This window comes from Podarcis pityusensis, assembly GCF_964106645.2.
Source record: "Podarcis pityusensis genome assembly, chromosome: 2".
Lineage (NCBI taxonomy): Eukaryota > Metazoa > Chordata > Lepidosauria > Squamata > Lacertidae > Podarcis > Podarcis pityusensis.
Window position 1 is genome coordinate 19,013,749 of NC_138029.1, and position 19,168 is coordinate 19,032,916.

A 19,168-nucleotide genomic window follows, 5' to 3' on the forward strand; every position below is an offset into this window, starting at 1 on the left:
TCGGAATGCTGTGATGGGATGATGAGCTGCTTGTGCGTAAAATCGTATCCCCTCAGAGTTTGTTCAAGTCCACAAACCTCTGTCTGTGACGGAGCCCCTCAGACATGGCTCCTCTAGTCACTAGCAGATTCCGACAGTGGTTGCTTTCGGAATCGCTTCCAACATAAAAGCTCCTTAACGGAAACACGTCTTCTGGACTCTCTGCGTGACAGTTTCCGGCGAGGAGTGGGTGTCCCTACAGGAGGTCCTGAAACCTCCCCACTGTTTTCGCTGGAAGTGTCTCTGAGCCATCCCTCCAGCTCACTTTCCCTCAGCTCACCTCCTCTCCCCCTACTGGTTCCCTCTTCAGCTGCTGAGTCTCTCCCAACCTGTGTGAGCCCCTTCACCTCCCTTCCTTCCGATGGCAGTTCCCTGACATATGGCTTTGAGATGCATGTTAGCCACAAAACGTGGTTGAGCATAAGGCTTTTCCTGTCCCTCGATGCTGTCTTGAAACGTAAGGCCTGTGGAGATGTGGGTGTTTGGGGTGACAACATCAAACACTCAGACCTGGTGTCCTTGATGCCTCCATTTGTGACGCGCCATCTCCTCCAAACCAGCAGCAACAACAAAGAAGTCAATCCACTGCTTAAAATGGAATTTGCAATTCAGACAAAAGAGAATGGAATGTCCCTTTAGCAGAGCCTTATTAAGATGAGAATACATATTTGTTTAGGCGGAGAGAGAGAGAGCTAGAAGCATCTTTTAAAAAACGGAGAGGCACGCAAACTTGCAGGCACACATTTTGTTTCTCAAACTTGGATCTTGAATCTTTTCCCCATTTCTTGTAGTGGTGAGTTGCTCTTAGTGTGAAGTACCTGGGGTTTTGTATGACTTGCAACTAAGGGTAGGGGAGAAATTTGGTTCAGCTTGTTTTTATAGGCAAACCTGCCCAACTCACCCTTTTGAAAACCATATGCAAATCAAAACACAGCCATCCTTTGAAATTGACGCTTCTCCGAATTTTGCAGTGCATCTATCCAACCAAATAATGTGTGCAAAAATTCATTTGCTAGGGTAAAGTGTAGATTGAAATGCATGTGTTAGTGGAAATTACACAAAAGGTTGTTACATTAGGGGGAAATTGCTTTGTTAAACATGTTAGACCAGAAGGCATCCAAATATATGAGGTTAGGAAAAATTCACACCAGCGCGTGGCTGAATTTTCATGAGGTGTTTGAAAAAATATATAGATTGCAAACTGATGTGGGATTGTGGAGAAATTAACTTAAGAGTGGAAAAAAATATCCGTTCAAAACCCAGTCTCCTTGCTGTAAAACCAGTGTGGACTATATAGTCTGTCCAGCATAAACCGCTCTATAAGATCACAAAAAGTTTTTTGCCTTTTCCCACATTTCTCTATCAGTGTAGAGCAGCTGTCTGTGGATACACTAATAACCATCCCCCCAAAAACAGGGTTGGGTGAGATACCTGTTTTCTGAAGTCAACAAGGTCACTTGCAGTTCTTGCTCAGGAAGACTCCAAGAGTCTCTAGCTACATCAGAAAAGGGCTCTGTTCCTTGTGCCAACAAGATCTTCTCCCTCTAGAGTTTCTCCAGCCAAATTTGAGGACCAGTGCAGACGTATTTTGGTTTTCAAACAGCTTAGTTCTTGAGCATTTTGGCTCCCAAACGCTGCAAATCCGGAAGTCACTGTTCCGGTTTACGAACTATTTTTGGAAGCTGAACATCTGACGGGGCTTCCGCGGCTTCCGATTGGCTGCAGGAGCTTCCTGCAGCCAATCAGAAGCCGCGCTTTGGTTTCTGAACATTATGGAAGTCAAATAGACTTCCGGAACGGATTCCATTCGATTTCCAAGGTATGACTGTAGATTCAAAAGTCCTTCCTTGGATTTATTCAAGCAGCAGTTGTGTGAATCTTTCTTTGAGGAAACAAAAAGCAACGCTAATGAGTGTCTGGAAAAACAAATCAATGCCTTAGGTAAGGCTGTTATTTGGTGAGAATTGCACAAAAGGAACAGGTCAGAATGTCTTCTGTGAGATAGATAATGGCTGCCCACTTTTGCGAAAAGTGTGGAACAGGATTCTTGATATCCCAGCACCCATGGTGATTTTCAAGCCGGGTTACTGAAACCTTGTAGAACCTTTCTTTAATTGCTACCAAAAACAGTTGCCTGAAGTTAAAATCACCACGGGATTTCTTGGTGCAAACAAAGAACTTTAACCTCAAGGGTTTCCCAAACTTAGGTTTCCGACTGTTTTGTGGGGGACTACAATTCGCATTATCCCGAGTGGCACTGTGGTCTAAACCACTGAGCCTCTTGGGCTTGCCGATCATAAGGTCAGCGGTTCGAATCCCCATGACGGGGTGAGCTCCCGTTGCTTGGTTCCTACTCCTGCCAACCTAGCAGTTCAAAAGCATACCAGTGCAAGTAGATAAATAGGTACCGCTCCGGCGGGAAGGTAAAAACCATTTTTGTGTGCTGCTCTGGTTTCTTCAGAAGCAGCTCACTCATGCTGGCCACATAATCTGGAAAAACTGTCTGCCGACAAACTGAAAGCCAGATGTCACAGTAATCCAAAACTGAGCACGTGAGTGTCCTACATAACGTCTGGTGTGGTGATCTGCTGCTAGTGATCTGTGTTTTCTTTCAGCATTCTTCAGTGATGTGCAATAGAGTGCAGCATATGATCTGATACCATCGCGCTATGTGTTCCTTTACCTCAGGCATCCCCAACCTTCAGCCCTCCAGATGTTTTGGACTACAATTCCCATTATCCCTGACCACTGGTCCTGTTAGCTAGGAATCATGGGAGGGCCGCAGGTTGGGGATGCCTGCTTTACCCCCTTAGTCCAGAGGCCATTTGTATCCCCTGTTACCCCTAAATTGGAGATTGACCCCATTCTGTGTGCAAATCAAATGCTCTGTCACTGAATCATAGCTCCCTTTGGGATCGGAAGCGCAATTAATCTAAATAAATACCATTCACAAAGGAATTGGCAGTTAGTGTTTTAATTAAGCACCCCCCTTTTCCTTTTGTGAAATATTTGTAACTGTAGCTGCAATCCTGTGCCCACTCACCTGGGAGTAAGCTGGGGGAGGAACTCACTTTAGAGTAGACATCTATAGGGTTGTGCAATTTATCTCATACAACCCCCTGTCTCATAAATGCAAGCTCTAAGAAATCCATATTGCTCCATAATGGACAGACGTTTGCGTGACATGTGATCTATATGCTGTTGCAGTGGGGGGGGGGTTAAAGAGTCTCTTACCAGGCCCAGAAAACACACTTTCTCAGTGCCAAGCTCTGACCCACTTTATTAAAGGGAGGAATGCAGCCGAGAAAGTCAACGGGCAGCCAAGAGCAATGGAATCAATAGTGACAAGCCAGGGAGGAACAAAAGGGACGGCTTTCCAGCAGACAGTATCTCCTCCTAGAAATGATCCGCAACAAGCAGGCGTAGAGGCAAGTGGGGAAATGGAAGGAAAGCGTACGCCTCCAAGTCACAGGTCTTCCATGTGGGTGTCAAAGAGGAGTCGTATCCCAGAATAACACAGCTGGGGCGGGAGAATGGAACACCAGCTCTGCTTCCTGGAGTGGAAAGTTGGCATCTGGCGCATGCACACACTTCAGTGGAAGACAAGAACTAGTAGGGGAAGGACGGAGGGAAGGAACCCTGGAGTTTCGTATTTCTAGGGCTCTTCTCCCTTCGCAGATTGTGGATATTAGCACCGCTCGGCAGGAAATGAAGCTGAAGACCTGCTGGCTTTCACGTTTCAATGGAGGGAGAGCAAGAAGAGAGATCAGCCCAACCCTTCCTTTGTACCAGCCGCGCGGAGCTGTTGTCAGTTCCCATCGAGTCGAGCTCTTAAGCATGAAAGGAGGCCAGGATTCTTCCTATGTCGGGGGGCGTTAGTTGTGCTGAAATGAGGACCTTCCTGTCACTGCAGCAGGAACGGGAACTAGAGAATCTGTGCATACATTCTTGCTGTATTCACCGAGACCTAATGGATGCACTTACCGTATTTTTCGCCCTATAGGACGCACTTTTTCCCCTCCAAAAATGAAGGGGAAATGTGTGTGCGTCCTATGGGGCAAATGCAGGCTTTTGCTGAAGCCTGGAGAGTGAGAGGGGTAGGTGCGCACCGACCCCTCTCGCTCTCCAGGCTTCAGGAAGCTATCCGCAAGTTCCCGCTGGGCGCCGCAGGCTTGCGGATAGCTGCCCTAAGCCCAGGGTGTGCAGCGGGCTACAGCGCCGCGCTCCCCGGGCTTCGGATAGCAGCAAGCTCCAGGAGCGATGGCGAGGTTGAGCGCAACCTCGCCATCATTCCCGGACCCGTTCTGGGGGTTGGGGTCAGGGGAAGCTCGGGCTTCCCCCACCCCCAGCCCCGCAAGATCTGGGAGCGATGGTGAGGTTGAATGCAACCTCACCGTCACTCCCGGACCCCTTCTGGGGGCTGGGGTCGGGGAAAACTCGGGCTTCCCCCGCCCTCAGCCCGGCAAGCTCGGGGGGGGAAATAATTTTTTTCCCTTTATTCCCCCCCCAAAAAAATAAGTGCGCCCTATGGGCCAGTGCGCCCTATAGTGCGAAAAATACGGTACTTCTGGGGAAATGTCAAATCTTGCTCCTGAGTCTGTGGTCCTCAAGCTTTCTGCCTTCAGGAAGCACTTCCCGTAACTAAGCATCTGCCTGAGCCATCTGCCATGTTCCGTGAAGTTGATTCTAGGGCATGTTACAGGGTCGCACTCCCATTACTCGGCCTCCTTAGTCCTCTGCTTGAATAGAGAATCCATCTTAAAATTTCCTTCTTCCCCCAGTTTAGCTGCCGCGTTCTGGATTAGTTGTAGTTTCCAAGTCTCCTCCAAAGGTAGCCCCACATAGAGCGCATTCCAGTCATCCAAGCGGGAGATAACCAGAGCATGTACCAAGCTGGAAAGACCATGCACAGGCAGGCTGGGCTTCAGCCAGTGTACCAGATGAAGCTGGCAGACAGCTGCCCTGGACACAGAATTGACCTGAACCTCCATGGACAGCTGCAAGTCCCAAATGACCCCCAGGTTGTGCACCTGGTCCTTCAGGACCATAGTTACTCCATTCAGGAACAGGGAGTCCCCCACACTTTCCCATCCCCCAGAAACAGTACTTCTGTCTTGTCGAGATTCAACCTCAATCTGTTCACTGCCATCCACCACCAACCACCTCCAGATACTCACATGCGACATTCACTGCTTTCACTGAAGGGTCCATTGGAGTGGAAAGCTGCCCAAAGCGTTCTTAACACAAGGCGCACATTCCCTACATAGGCCTCCCGCGGCCCCAGAAGTGGATTACATTCATATCCCAGGGCAAAGTTCACAACCCGGAGCACCTACCTCCGGATTTGCAGAGTTCGTAACCCAAAGCATTCGTAACCCAAAGCGTCCGTAACCCGAGGTACCACTGTAGTAGGAAATGGTGCTGAATTTGGTCATCAAGTTGCCAATTCAGAGTGGAACAGTGCGGAAAAAGCAGGAAGAGTCTGGGTAGGCTGACGTGTGCTTCTGTATCGTTCCATCTGTCATCACTTATTTACTTGGCAGGTCCAAGCTAAATGTCTGAATCGCCTCTGTCGAAGAGCACTGCGTTTGCAGGGAAATGAAAACACCATCTTCAGTGCTTGGCATGCCACATAACTCAGGCACGCAAGTCACTGCTTCATGTTGCGGTCCTAAGCGAGGGGTGTGCATTTATGAACAGGGTGAAGGAAGGGCAGGCAGGAGTACCAAGGCAGCATTGTGTAAGCAGAGTAGAATGCTTACGTTTGACACAGCCTTGAAAGGAGTGCAAAACAGGCACAGGATGTATGGATTGCTATTGAAATAGTATGGAATGATGTCATGTGGGGTGCGTTTTCCAAGTCAGTATAGTATTATGGCAGCAGTTCTCAACCTGTGGGTCCCCAGATGTTGTTGGACTACAACTCCCATCACCCCTAGCTAGCAAGGCCAGAGCTTAGGGATGATGGGAGTTGTAGTCCAACAACATCTGGGGACCCACAGGTTGAGAACCGCTGTTTAATGGGCTTTTCATCTTTATTTCCTGCTGGAGAAATACAACTCTAAACATCAGAGGAGCAGTAGGCCAAGCAGAGTGGTATAACTTGTGGAACTTCTCATAAAATCATAGAATTGTAGAGTTGGAAGGGACCCAGTGGTCATCTATTCCATCCCCCTGCAATGTATTGCTGCAGCCTAACACAGCAAAGTCCATTCAGCCACTGTGTGCTGCTGGCAAGGGAGGAGGAATCTTGCCATGTCCGCAGCACTTCACAAGCGTTCTGAACTCTCCCCAGCTTGAAGAAGAAGAAGAGTTTGGACTTGATATCCTGCCTTTCACTCCCCTTAAGGAGTCTAAAGGCAGCTAACAATCTCCTTTCCCTTCCTCACCCACAACAAACACTCTGTGAGGTGAGTGGGGCTGAGAGACTTCAAAGAAGTGTGACTGGCCCAAAGTCACCCAGCAGCTGCATGTGGAGGAGCAGGGAAGCAAACCCGGTTCACCAGATTATAAGTCCACCGCTCTTAACCACTACACCACACTGGCTCCCACACAAAGTGCAGTGCTAAGTCTCGTAGAGGTGGCGTGGAAACGAGAAAGCAGTGCTAGAAACTCAAAATATATAAGCTAAGCACCAAATGGCCCCTTCTTAACAGTTGCCAAAATGGAATTTCCTAGCTGCCATATTTGGGGCAGACGGCTCGAAAGTCACGTTTTTGGTTCCTGAAATTCATTCTGATTGTGCAGATAAAATATCACGGATAGAATTCTACAGGATGTGTTGCTTGTGTGCGAAAACAGTCAGGATCCGAGCGTCCCCAGGCATGCGCCTCCAAATGGTGGAGACATCAGGTGTCACCCTGGCGCCAAGGCATCTTCGCTCGCTTGCAAGCAGCCGATAGCCAGGTGCAAAACACTCCTGTCAAATTTCGAACGCTGTGAGAAGGTGGCCCTTGACACTGAAGTGGACTGGTTGCCACACTTTTTTATTTTAAAGAGAGAGAGCCTGATGGATCTGTGGCTTGTCTTGCTTCTGCTCGGCTATTATCTTTCCGACGGGGAGGTACAGATCTGTGTTGGGTCTGTTGTTGTGTCACGACAACGGGCACGACACTTGCACAAACAAGTGAAAAGACATTAGCTTGGTCACTCCCGTGTTTCATCCTAAGCAACTATTTGCTTTCTCACTTAGCTAACTTTCCCTGAAAATGCTTGCATTGCTTGGTTATTTATAGCCTGCATCAATTGCCCAGTTGAAACCAAGCTGCTTTCTCCAGACAGAAATTCTATCAAGGCTGGAATATTATCATGGAGGAATTTCTTTTCAAATTGGCACTTGGGGCACAAAGCTACAAATTAAGCTGTGCACTTGTAACTCCGTGGCTTTGTGCGCTTTGGAAACAGTCTGCGGCGCACAAAAAGCCTGCAGAAGCTTTCAGGGCCCCTTTCCGAGAGTCGGCTGAAAGCAAAGCGGAGGGGGAAAGAGGGTTGTTTTCCATCAACAGGCTTTGTATAAGTTGCCAGCATTCCAGTCTGTAAATGCAGCCCTTTGTCGAATGAATAGCAAGCTCCTAAGGAGTCAAGGTCTGGGTTTGTGTACACCAGCTGAAATATGTACGCTCATGAACTGCGCAATGAAACGTTTCCCTCACTTCACGAGGAAATTCGCGCTCGGTGCAGGAGAAAATTAGATGCTGTCTGTAGAGCAAGCCTGCAATTTGCGTTTCCAACTCTTTCTCCTTGAGAGCAGGATTGGCACTCGAAGCTGGTGTCAGATACCTGCTAGGGCCCACACCCCAGGCCTGCTCTTCCTCCTCCTTGCTCCCCGTTTGCCTGCCATCTTCTTTTTTATATAAATTTATTTATTTGGTTTTTCAGATTAAAGTTTTACAATCACATATCCAGCACACAACATAAAAACAAGATTCCAAAGAATCTCTTGGACTTCCCTCCTTCCCTTTGTAGGTCGTATTTTTAATCATTTCCCCCGCGTCTTTTCTGATAATCCAAATCTTTTACATCTCCACTGTGTCCAAAATTCACCATTAAACGACAAGTGTTATTCCAATCCTACTAATGGTTTTAGCTTTTTACAATGGTTTTTAAGATAGAATCATAGAATCATAGAGTTGGAATAGACCACAAGGGCCATCGAGTCCAACCCCCTGCCAAGCAGGAAACACCATCAGAGCACTCCTGACATATGGTTGTCAAGCCTCTGCTTAAAGACCTCCAAAGAAGGAGACTCCACCACACTCCTTGGCAGCAAATTCCACTGTCGAACAGCTCTTACTGTCAGGAAGTTCTTCCTAATGTTTAGGTGGAATCTTCTTTCTTGTAGTTTGGATCCATTGCTCCGTGTCCGCTTCTCTGGAGCAGCAGAAAACAACCTTTCTCCCTCCTCTATATGACATCCTTTTATATATTTGAACATGGCTATCATATCACCCCTTAACCTCCTCTTCTCCAGGCTAAACATGCCCAGCTCCCTTAGCCGTTCCTCATAAGGCATCGTTTCCAGGCCTTTGACCATTTTGGTTGCCCTCCTCTGGACACGTTCTAGTTTGTCAGTGTCCTTCTTGAACTGTGGTGCCCAGATAAAGTATACATTTTCCCCATTCCTTATTAAAATTTTGGTCTTCCTGATCTCTGATTCTTCCGGTAGGTTTGGAATAACACTTGTAGTTTATTGGTGAATTTTGGACACAGTGGAGAGGTAAAAGATTTTGGATTATCACAAAAGATGCAGGAGGAAATGATTAACAATAGGACCTCCAATTGGAGAACAGTCTTTACCAAATGTGTCATGGGCCTTGAAGACACTCAAACTCAGGACGCAAGGGAGAAACGCGCTAAGAGGAAGGCACTCTTGGCCAACCCTCACCGTGATCAACTCCCACCCGGAAACCAATGTCTCCACTGTGGAAGCACGTGTGGATCCAGAATTGGCCTCCACAGTCACTTACAGACTCATATTTAAAACCGCGTTTATGGAAGACAATCTTGCTTGGCTATGAGTGATTGCCAAAGGAGGAAAGTCTGAGCGATTCCTTGGAATCTTGTCTTTATGTCGTAAGTTGGATACATGACTGTAAATTTTTAATTTGAAAAACCAAATAAATTTAAAAAGGAGTCCAACAACATCTGGAAGGCCCACAGGTTCCCCAGCACTGCTCCTAAACTTACCTTTTTCTGAGACCTTTGGAAAAGGTAATCTTTGATTCTTCAAGAGAAGTCTGCGATAATATTGTCATGGCTGGAGAGGCAGCTACCAAAGAAGCAAGTGTCTGATTTGTAATTATTGGGGTGTGTGTGACAGTTTGCCACTCATTTTAGATGACACCATTATATATGGTGACACCTGGCTGTTTAATAATCAGACAGTTCTCAGAATTCACGCTTCTGGCTGTGTATTGACAGTTTCTGGGATCGAATCAAGTACTTCATTGACAGTACAGTGCTTATGGCTGCTGAATGCAATTATTTTGAAGGCTTTTATGCTTTACTAAAGCATAAAAAAACAGGTTTACAATCAGGGCTTTTTTCTTTCTTTCTTTTGAGCCAGAACTTGCCAGAACCTAGTTCTGGCACCTCTCAGGTGGGCGCCATTGCCATTTTAAGAGAATGAGGGAGGAGTTTGTGATGAGTTCCGGCACCTCTTTTTCTAGAAAAATAGCATTGTTTACAATTATTAAATGAATTGTGGTGTGTGTGTATACACACACGCGTGAGAGTGCTATTTAATTTATTACTTATACCCCACCCATCTGGCTGGATTCCCCCAGCCACTCCAACAAAAAAATTAAAATACATTAAAACATCAGTCATTAAAAACTTCCCTAAACGGGGCTGCCTTCAGATGTCTTCCAAAAGTCAGATAGTTGTTTATTTCCTTGACATCTGATGGGAGGGCATTCCACAGGGCGGGCACCACTACCAAGAAGGCCCTCTGCCTGGTTCACTGTAACTTCGCTGCTCGCAGTGAGGGAACCGCCAGAAGGCCCTCAGCGCTGGACCTCAGTGTCCGTGCTGTACGATGGGGGTGGAGACGCTCCTTCAGGTATACTGGGCTGAGGCTGTTTAGGGCTTTAAAGGTCAGCACCAACACTTTGAATTGTGCTCAGAAACATACTGGGAGTCAATGTAGGTCTTTCAAGGCCAGTGATATGTGGTCTCGGCAGCCGCGCCAGCAAGATTCAGCTGAAAAAAGACACATACACACATATATGGAAAATCATTCAAATATACATATAGATTCTCTCTCTGTCTCTCTCTCACACACATATTTCTTGGGGCTCTGTCAGCTGACAGACCTCCTGTCCTTGCAGAGACTTGTAGGATCACTGAGATTATCTGGCAAAATTTGACTTCAGGCACTACACTTTACAGACTATCGGGGGGGGGGCTGAAAACGGGAGCTTTCTCCTGTTGCCCCTGTACTGCAGAATGCTATTCTCTCTGCTGTTTGTGAATCAGCAAACATCAGTTGCTTCACTTGTCTTGCAGAGACTTATCTTTTTGCCCATGCATTCTCTGTATCAATTTCCCCCCCTCCTTTTATATATGCCTTTATACTGTTGCATTAGTTTTAGGTTGTGTTTTTTAAAATGCATATCGCCTCTATATTGTACCTAATGTATATGAATATTGTCATAAATAATAAATAACTTATTATTTATTGATTTATACCTAACTTTTCATTATCGGAATGCATATTTATAACAGGCGTCCCTTCAGAAATGCAGATCCATGTTATGCTTGAAAGTGCTGACTGAGATTTGTGATGGGGTTTTTTTGTTTCGTTTTCCCCGACATCCATCTAGGTCTGCCTTATGGATGGGAAGAGGCCTATACAGCAGATGGAATCAAATACTTCATCAAGTGAGTAGCACTATCAAATGTCTGAATGCAATTAATAGCATTATCTGGAAAACAGCGGACAACAATGTTTCTGTTAGTAGGGAGTGGGGTGGTTAAAAGGCTTCTGGCAATATAAAAATGCGATCTACATGTGAGGTGCATGTTTTAATAAATGTGGTCACTAGGGCTGGGCGATATATCGTCCCAAACCTGTCTGAAGTCCATATCGTGATATCAGTTTCATAATTTTTGACCTGGCAATATACCGTATTTTTCGCTCTAAAAGACGCACCAGACCACAAGACGCACCTAGTTTTTGGAGGAGGAAAACAAGAAAAAAAAATATTCTGAATCTCAGAAGCCAGAACAGCAAGAGGGATCGCTGTGCAGTGAAAGCAGCAATCCCTCTTGCTGTTCTGGCTTCTGTGATAGCTGCGCAGCGTGCATTCGCTCCATAAGACGCACACACATTTCCCCTTACTTTTTAGGAGGGAAAAAGTGAGTCTTATAGAGCAAAAAATACAGTATCTCAAATCATGACATTTTGGTCTGTGTGTGTATGCCAATGGTTTTCTCGATTCCTGCAGCCCCTGTGACCTCTGCCAGCACAGTTCTCCCCTGCCTCATGCAAGGAGTAGCGGATCGCAGGAGGAGGTGCCACAAAAAATTCACTGTGTGGGGAAAACCGTGATGCCAGCCATAGCTCCATCCTTAGTTCAGACATCGTGATACTGTGAAGTTTAGCTGTTGATATATCACAATGTTGAAAACCAGATATCGCCCAGCCCTAGTGACCAATGTGTTATCTTTCATGCAGGTAGCAAAATCAGTCTCCAGCTGAACTGCTCTCTGAATTATAACAGCAATGCATATCTGTAAAATTAAGGTGCTGAGCTGAAATGTAACTTCTTAAGTTTAAGTCGTGACAGTTCAGTCAGCGGGACTTTGGTTACCAAACTGTTGGAGCACGTTCCGTTGAAACATCAAACCATTGGAAACACAGCTCAAGTCTGTTCCTTTGAAGCACCAAGATAAAAACTAATTGAATAATATCTTGCTGGGTTCTATGATTGTGGTGGGTTTTTTGTAATATACCGATAGTATAGTCAAAACAATTTTCTCATGCGGAGACACGAAATTGGAGGGCTAAACACTCCAGTCACATCAATAACAGCTGTGCTAGGATAAAATTGGAATTATGACATATCGTGAGTCTCACTGCCAGATGCGAGGTGATTTTAAGATCCTTGGCATAACCTGATATCCTAGTTGACCCAACCTCTCTGTTGGCTTGTCACACCTTACCCCTCCTCTAGGTGTCAGTATTGAGAGGGCAGCTGTGCCTCATCATACACTCCAATACTGGTTGTAGGCAAGGGGTTTTGGCACCCAAATAGTGCAGGCATTGCTATAGGAGTCCAGATTTTTCCTTTCGCTAAATATAGTGCCAGTCTAAAACATTATGTTGCCTGAAGTGAAGCCCAAATGGTGGACACAGAGAGCACACACTACCGAGAAGGCCCTCTGTCTGGTTCCCTGTAACTTTACTTCTCGCAATGAGGGAACCGCCAGAAGGCCCTCAGCGCTGGATCTCAGTGTCCGGGCTGAACAATCACATTTTATTTGTAAAAGCCTTACTGTATCACTCAGACATCAATTCCTGCCTTCATCTAACACACACCCTCCCATGTTGCCAACTGAAACAGCTCACTTCACCGGATGGGCGGGGTATAAATAATAAATTATTATTAAATTATTATTATCCTGTGTTGTAAACTCAGCCCCGATTGAAAGGTGCATTGCAGTCACAAACGTGGATATTATTCAATCTATCATTGCTATACCCAAAACTCATGTAAAATATATCTATGCCAGGAATGGCCAAAGTTGGCGCTCCAGCTGTTTTAGGACTACAATTCCCATCATCCCTGACCACTGGTCCTGTTAGCGAGGGATGATGGGAGTTGTAGTCCCAAAACAGCTGGAGGGCCAACTTTGGCCAAGCCTGATCTATGCAGTGCACAAGATCTCGAAACCAAAACAACGGTAGCTAAACAAAATGGAAGGAAAACACGTGGAAGAAGCCAAAGAGCAGAACAGGTTTGCTTGGCAAAAAGAGCAAATAATGTTCCTGAGGAAGCTTGCCGAAATGAGTGCCTAAAACTCTCATCCAGCTTTTGTTTCACTAGGTAGAAAATCCCAAAACCCCGAGGCCACCACACTAAATGCACAGTTCATGGTTGAGGACAATCTAACACTGTCAGGGACCACCAGATGTACATCGCTGGTGGATTTCAAAGATTAGGCCACAGTACAGGGAAGTAATGTGGTTTTTAAACCACATTTGAACATTTTAGTGGGGCTAATAATGCTTGTCTGGATATAGCTCCAAGGCTAGGTGAAAAAAGATCACTCAGCTGCTCGGCATCTTTATTTGCTTGTTCCTAAAGAAGCAGTGATGTGGGTGGCACTGTGGGTTAAACCACAGAGCCTAGGGCTTGCTGATCAGAAGGTCGGCGGTTCGAATCCCCGCAACGGGGTGAGCTCCCGTTGCTCTGCCCCAGCTCCTGCCAACCTAGCAGTTCAAAAGCATACCAGTGCAAATGGATAAATAAGTACCGCTCCAGGCGGGAAGGTAAACGGCGATTCCGTGCACAGCTCTGGTTCGCCAGAAGCAGCTTAGTCATGCTGGCTACATGACCCGGAAAAAAACTGTCTGTGGACAAACGTCGGCTCCCTCGGCCAGTAAAGCGAGATGAGCGCCGCAACCCCAGAGTCGTTCGCGACTGGGCCTAATGGTCAGGGGTCCCTTTACCTTTACCTATAGAAGCAGTGATAGCACTTCCTGATATAATAATAGAATTGTAGAGTTGGGAGGGATCCCAAGGGTCATCTAGTCCAACCTCCTATAATACAGGAATCTATTTGCCTAACGTGGGGCTCGAACCCTCGACCCAGTAGAAGAAGTTCCTCCTAGGAGGCAGGGCTGGGGTGAGAAAAACTGAGGTCTCTGCCTGTTTGCTTGCTTGCATGTTGTTTATGTGTGCCTCCCTGCCTGCCTTTCCTTTGTCTTAGTCAATAACAAGGCGTCACTTTAAAATGTCCAATATGCTCAGTGTTCTAATAGAAAACTCGCATCATTAAAGGGAAAAAAGGGAAAAAAGATTAAGGGGGAAATATGCATATGTGGGGAAAGTGAGACAATCTGTGCAAACGAATTACTTTTAAAGATCCCTCGTGAGATGCAAGCCAGAGCTGACATTGAGAAGATTTTGCGGCAACACACCATCTGAAACGCAATGTCAGATTTCACAAAAACTTGAAAAGGGACGATCCTCTGGGGAGAGTGGTTTTTTTTTTTTTTTTAAAAGAAACCTGCAAAGAATTAAGATTCCAGTCCTATTTCCCCATTTGTTCTTTCGTCCTCCCCCAAATTAAAGGGTTTCCTTAATCATTTTCTTTTGGGGTGGGCTGATCCTCAATGAATTTCATAGATGCAGGGCCTCTTGAGATGAATGAAATGGACTTGAAAGAGAAGTGGCAGCTGTAGGAGGATCTTTAAAGAATTTCAAGTGCTGTCTTTGAAAAGACTTTGTATCTCATCAGGGCATGGTAGCAACTTGAAACGAGTGGCGTATCTCTGGGGGGTTCTCCACATACCTCAGGACTCTCAGTGCGAGAGAAAGTTTTATGCAGGCAGCCCCACTGAAGAAAATATGTACCTGCTTACCTTTGTGTGCATGTCAGGCCCTTGTGCGCATGGGGAAGCCAGAGGATCAGAGTGATGTGGCACCTCCACTATCCTGGTTATTTTCAGCTGTTACTGCCTTGCATTGTCTGCTGCTTCTCAGAATGCCATTTCTAGCATCCTTCTTGCCTTCCTGAGTCTGGTACCTAGGCTTCCTTTAGAAAAGAAAGAGAGCACACATTTGGTCAGTTAAAAATGGTTTCCTGACAAACTCTGCAAAGGTCACATTCATGTGCCTTTCCACGCAGCAGCAGCAGCAGCAGGAAGAAACAGGCAGTATGACTTCGGTTCCCAAATGGCAAATGTTTCAAAATCATTTGTATAGAAGCACCAACGTTGCTTGCTTAAGCCACGCAGTCTAAACTTGGTGCATCCGGCTTAGACTGCCTTGCTAGTAGCATGCGGAATGTGTGAGAGAACAAAGAGTTTGGTAACCTTTCCTCCCAAGGTGAAATGAAGTGACCTAGCTTAGCCGGGCAGGACAGCCTACTCTATAGTCTTAACCCCTTCATGAATATCCCGCACACCTACCCACAGGCTCCCTCCATTGGCTAGAATGTGACCTGCATCCTGAATGCGTGATCTGTGCCCTGCAATAACCGTGGCTACAGATTGCGTGTTCAGCATCTATGCATAGTGGGGGTGTGTGAACATATATGGCTCTGTGCACAGTTGGTGACTAAAAGCCAGGGAGTAGGGTCAGCAAGTTCATTTCCGCCCTGACCCATTGAAGCAAGGCAGCCATCCCACAACCCTAGTGAGTTGTGACCCAGATTTCCGCAAGAAAGCCTCTGTCCGGTGACAAAGGTATCCTTTCTCTGGAGGAGAACATACTTGGAAATGCTTCTGATCAGATGATCCCATTCAATGGGCTTTAATATAACTGTTGTGTATTTAAATAGGGATTAGTGGAATGGTTGGTACTTAACCGCACTCCTGCTAATACTATAACCCTCTTGTACTGCTTGGCTGTGAATTTTCAATCCATTCTATCGCTCTCTGGTATTTGGAAGAGCGGCAGTCATGAGGAGTTTAGAACTATTTTACCACTGCTTTCTTTCCAGAGCACAAAATTAGATACAGAAACATGTCTTGGTTGTCATGACAATCATAATTCCCCCAAATCTCTCAATTCCTGATCTGCACTGCATCTGAATCCTCTAAACCTTATTTGGTTCTGTGCTTTGCTCCATATTGCATAGGAACTGGAGGTGGCTGTGGATTCATTATAAGTTCACACCATGCCCAAAAAGGGGGGGGGGGAGTATTTAGTTTGCTGTGGGGTAATGGGGTCCTTTAAATGTTTGGTTCAGCACCAAGTACGTAGCCAGTAGCTTGAATCTATTAATTTGGGTAGCCGTTAATTGAATGCAATAAATGCTCCAGGAGTATGGCTGCTGAATATCCCATAAGCCTGGAAGAGCCTGCTGCTTAAGTTTCTATAAATATCTCTGAAGCAGAGTGGTGTAGCAGGATGAAGCGCTGCATGAGAAATCAGAGCTTAGAAGGCGCTCAACCAGCTGGTTTGTGTTGTATGCTACAGTGGAGCACATTCGATGTGGATAACAGACAGGAATGAAACATTTATACAAAGACATGCTGATGATGGGGAAAACATTTCTGATCCCTGTGAGCTGGAACTGATAAAACAATAAAACATTGAAGCATTAAAAAAACCAAAACCCAACCCATCCAGCATAATTCATGAGGTCCCTCGTGAAGTCAGATTCTGTCTCTACGTGGGCCTGCCCTTGAGACTGACCCAGAAACTCCAGCGGGTGCAGAATGCCGCAGCGAGACTCCTAACGGGGTCTTCGCTGCGAGATCACATTCACCCGGAGCTATACCAGCTGCACTGGCTCCCGGTGGTGTACAGGATCAGGTTTAAGGTGCTGGTTTTAACCTTCAAAGCCCTATACTGCCTAGGACCCTCGTACCTACGGGACCACCTCTCCTGGTATGTCCCACAGAGGAACTTACGGTCTTCAAACAAAAACATCTTGTAGGCCACAGAGAGGTTAGGATGGCTTCAACCAGAGCCAGGGCTTTTTCGGCTGTGGCTCCGATCTGGTGGAACGCTCTGTCACAAGAGACTAGGGCCTTGCGGGACTTGACATCTTTCCGCAGGGCCTGCAAGACAGAGCTGTTCCACTAGGCCTTTGGCCAAGGCACAGCCTGACTCCCTCCTTTGGCAACCCTCACAGAACTCTAGCCCAATGGTTACCATTAATCTGATTTGAATTAATTTTATAATGAAATGATTTTAGAATGTTGTATTATTTTACTGTTGTTAGCCGCTCTTAGCCCAGCTTTGGCTGGGGAGGGCGGGATATAAATAAAAATTTTATTATTATTATTATTATTATTACTTGATCATCCAATTTATGGAACATTATTTTGACCGAATCACATGACAAGAGCCACACAGTAACGTCCGAAGGTAACAGCCGCACAGCTCAATCTGGCATTATGATTTCCCTGGTTCCAAGCAGTTTTGGAGGTCAATAATGTGAGGCAGAGGTGGGGAACTGAACCTAGCCAGTGCGCCAGATTCTTGTCTTCCCTCAACCCCTGTGAGCCCAGTTTGACAGCTGGACAAAACTACATAGTTCAGTAAGGATGGGCTTAGAAATGTGTCATCAGCTCCTCGTGACCATTCTGAACACTTTCTGAGCAGGACATACAACGGTCATAGGATAGGTCTTCAGTGTCTTAGAGAAACCTGTGCTTTTCCTTATGTCTAGTAGAATATATTATGCAAAATAGGGATACGGGTGGCGCTGTGGTCTTGGGCTTGCCGATTGGAAGGTTGGTGGTTCGAATTCCTGCGACGGAGTGAGCTCCTGTTGCTCTGTCCCAACTCCTGCCAACCTAGCAGTTCAAAAGCATGCCAGTGCAAGTAGATAAATAGGTACCGCTGCGGCGGAAAGATAAACGTGGTTTCTGTGTGCTCTGGCATTGCACCAGAAGCGGTTTAGTCATGCTGGCCACATGACCTGAAAAGCTGTCTGTGGACAAACACCAGCTCCCTTGGCCTGAAAGTGAGATGAGCGCCGCAATCTCATTGTCGCCTTTGACTGGACTTAACCATCTAGGGGTCCTTTACCTTTACGGTACCTATTATGCAAAATAAGTAAAGGACGCAAATTATGTGCAGATCATGGAAACGGGCTTTTCACGCTGTGGTTTTGGGTTGTCTTAGTGGAGATTAAGGTTTCAGTCATGTTGTATCAGTTCTACTCACGTATTTTATTCCACGATGGCATCCCCTGTTTCTCTCTCTCAGATTTATTCTGATTTGCCCTTTCTGTAGAAAATGCAATACGTTAAGAAAAGGAAAAAAAGAAGATGTGCTGGCAACAGTCCATTTGCAAGCTCTGAATAACCCGCTGACTATATTAATCTCCCACCTGGACCCACTCTAAAGAGCATGTGGGAGGGAGGGAATTGCAAAGCGCACATAGTTTTGAATGGGTTGCATTGCAGGCACAGCAGCAAAGAACATAGTAGCCACACCTGCACGTTTCAAAGCAAGCCGCCGCAGGCAGTCTCTTCTATCCTCCTACCGTATTCAGCTTAGCCATATTGTCGCTCAGCATCATGAGACTAACTCCGCAAAGTAGGCAAGGTCTTGCTATCCTCCCACGCCCGCCCACCGCTTGCATATGTGTAAAATTTCTAAGGGTTTTTGCCCCTATCAAAATTTGCTTTGCTATCTGCCTTAACGAAACAAAAAAAGCAAACTCCAGCTCTTTCAAATACACTGTCTACTGTCAGATGTAGCAGTGTTTTAGATAATAATAATAATAATAATAATAATTTTTTATTCATACCCCGCCCTCCCCAGCCAAGGCCGGGCTCAGAGCGGCTTACAAGCAATAATAAAAACAAGAAGAATGATTACAACTTAAAAACAAAAATAAAATACAACATTAAAATAATGGAACATTAAAATATTAAAATGTAGCCTCATTGCAGGAGGAGAAGGAAAAGAAAAAAGAAAGAGAGGGAGGGAGGGAATCAAATTGGCTCCAAGCCAAAGGCCAGGCGGAACAACTCTGTCTTACAAGCCCTGCGGAAAGAAATCAGATCCTGCAGGGCCCTGGTCTCATGAGGCAGAGCGTTCCACCAGGCCGGAGCCAGAGTTGAAAAGGCCCTGGCTCTGGTTGAAGCCAATCTAACTTCCTTAGGGCCTGGGACCACTAGGGTGTTGTTATTTATGGACCTTGAGGCTCTCCGTGGGGCATACCAGAAGAGGCGGTCCCGTAGGTACGAGGGTCCTAGGCTGTGAAGGGCTTTAAAGGTCAAAAGCAGCACCTTAAATCTGACCCTGTACTCCACCGGGAGCCAGTGCAGCTTGAAAAGCACTGGGTAAATATGCTCCCATGGCAAAGACCCCGTGAGGAGCCTCGCTGCAGCATTCTGCACCCGCTGGAGTTTCTGGGACAGCTTCAAGGGCAGCCCCGCGTAGAGCAAATTACAGTAGTCAAGCCTGGAGATGACCGTCACATGGATCACTGT

General features: G+C 46.2%; 1 protein-coding gene across 4 annotated transcripts in view; it reads left to right on the forward strand.

Moving 5' to 3' along the window:
- STXBP4 (syntaxin binding protein 4) overlaps positions 1 to 19,168 on the forward strand; it is a 161,689-nt gene that overhangs the window by 114,804 nt on the left and 27,717 nt on the right. For all 4 annotated transcript variants that reach the window (XM_080994538.1, XM_080994535.1, XM_080994536.1 and 1 more), the window contains one exon: positions 10,863 to 10,920. In XM_080994538.1, coding sequence (XP_080850664.1) covers positions 10,863 to 10,920 — 58 coding nt within the window. The remainder of the gene's footprint in view (positions 1 to 10,862; positions 10,921 to 19,168) is intronic.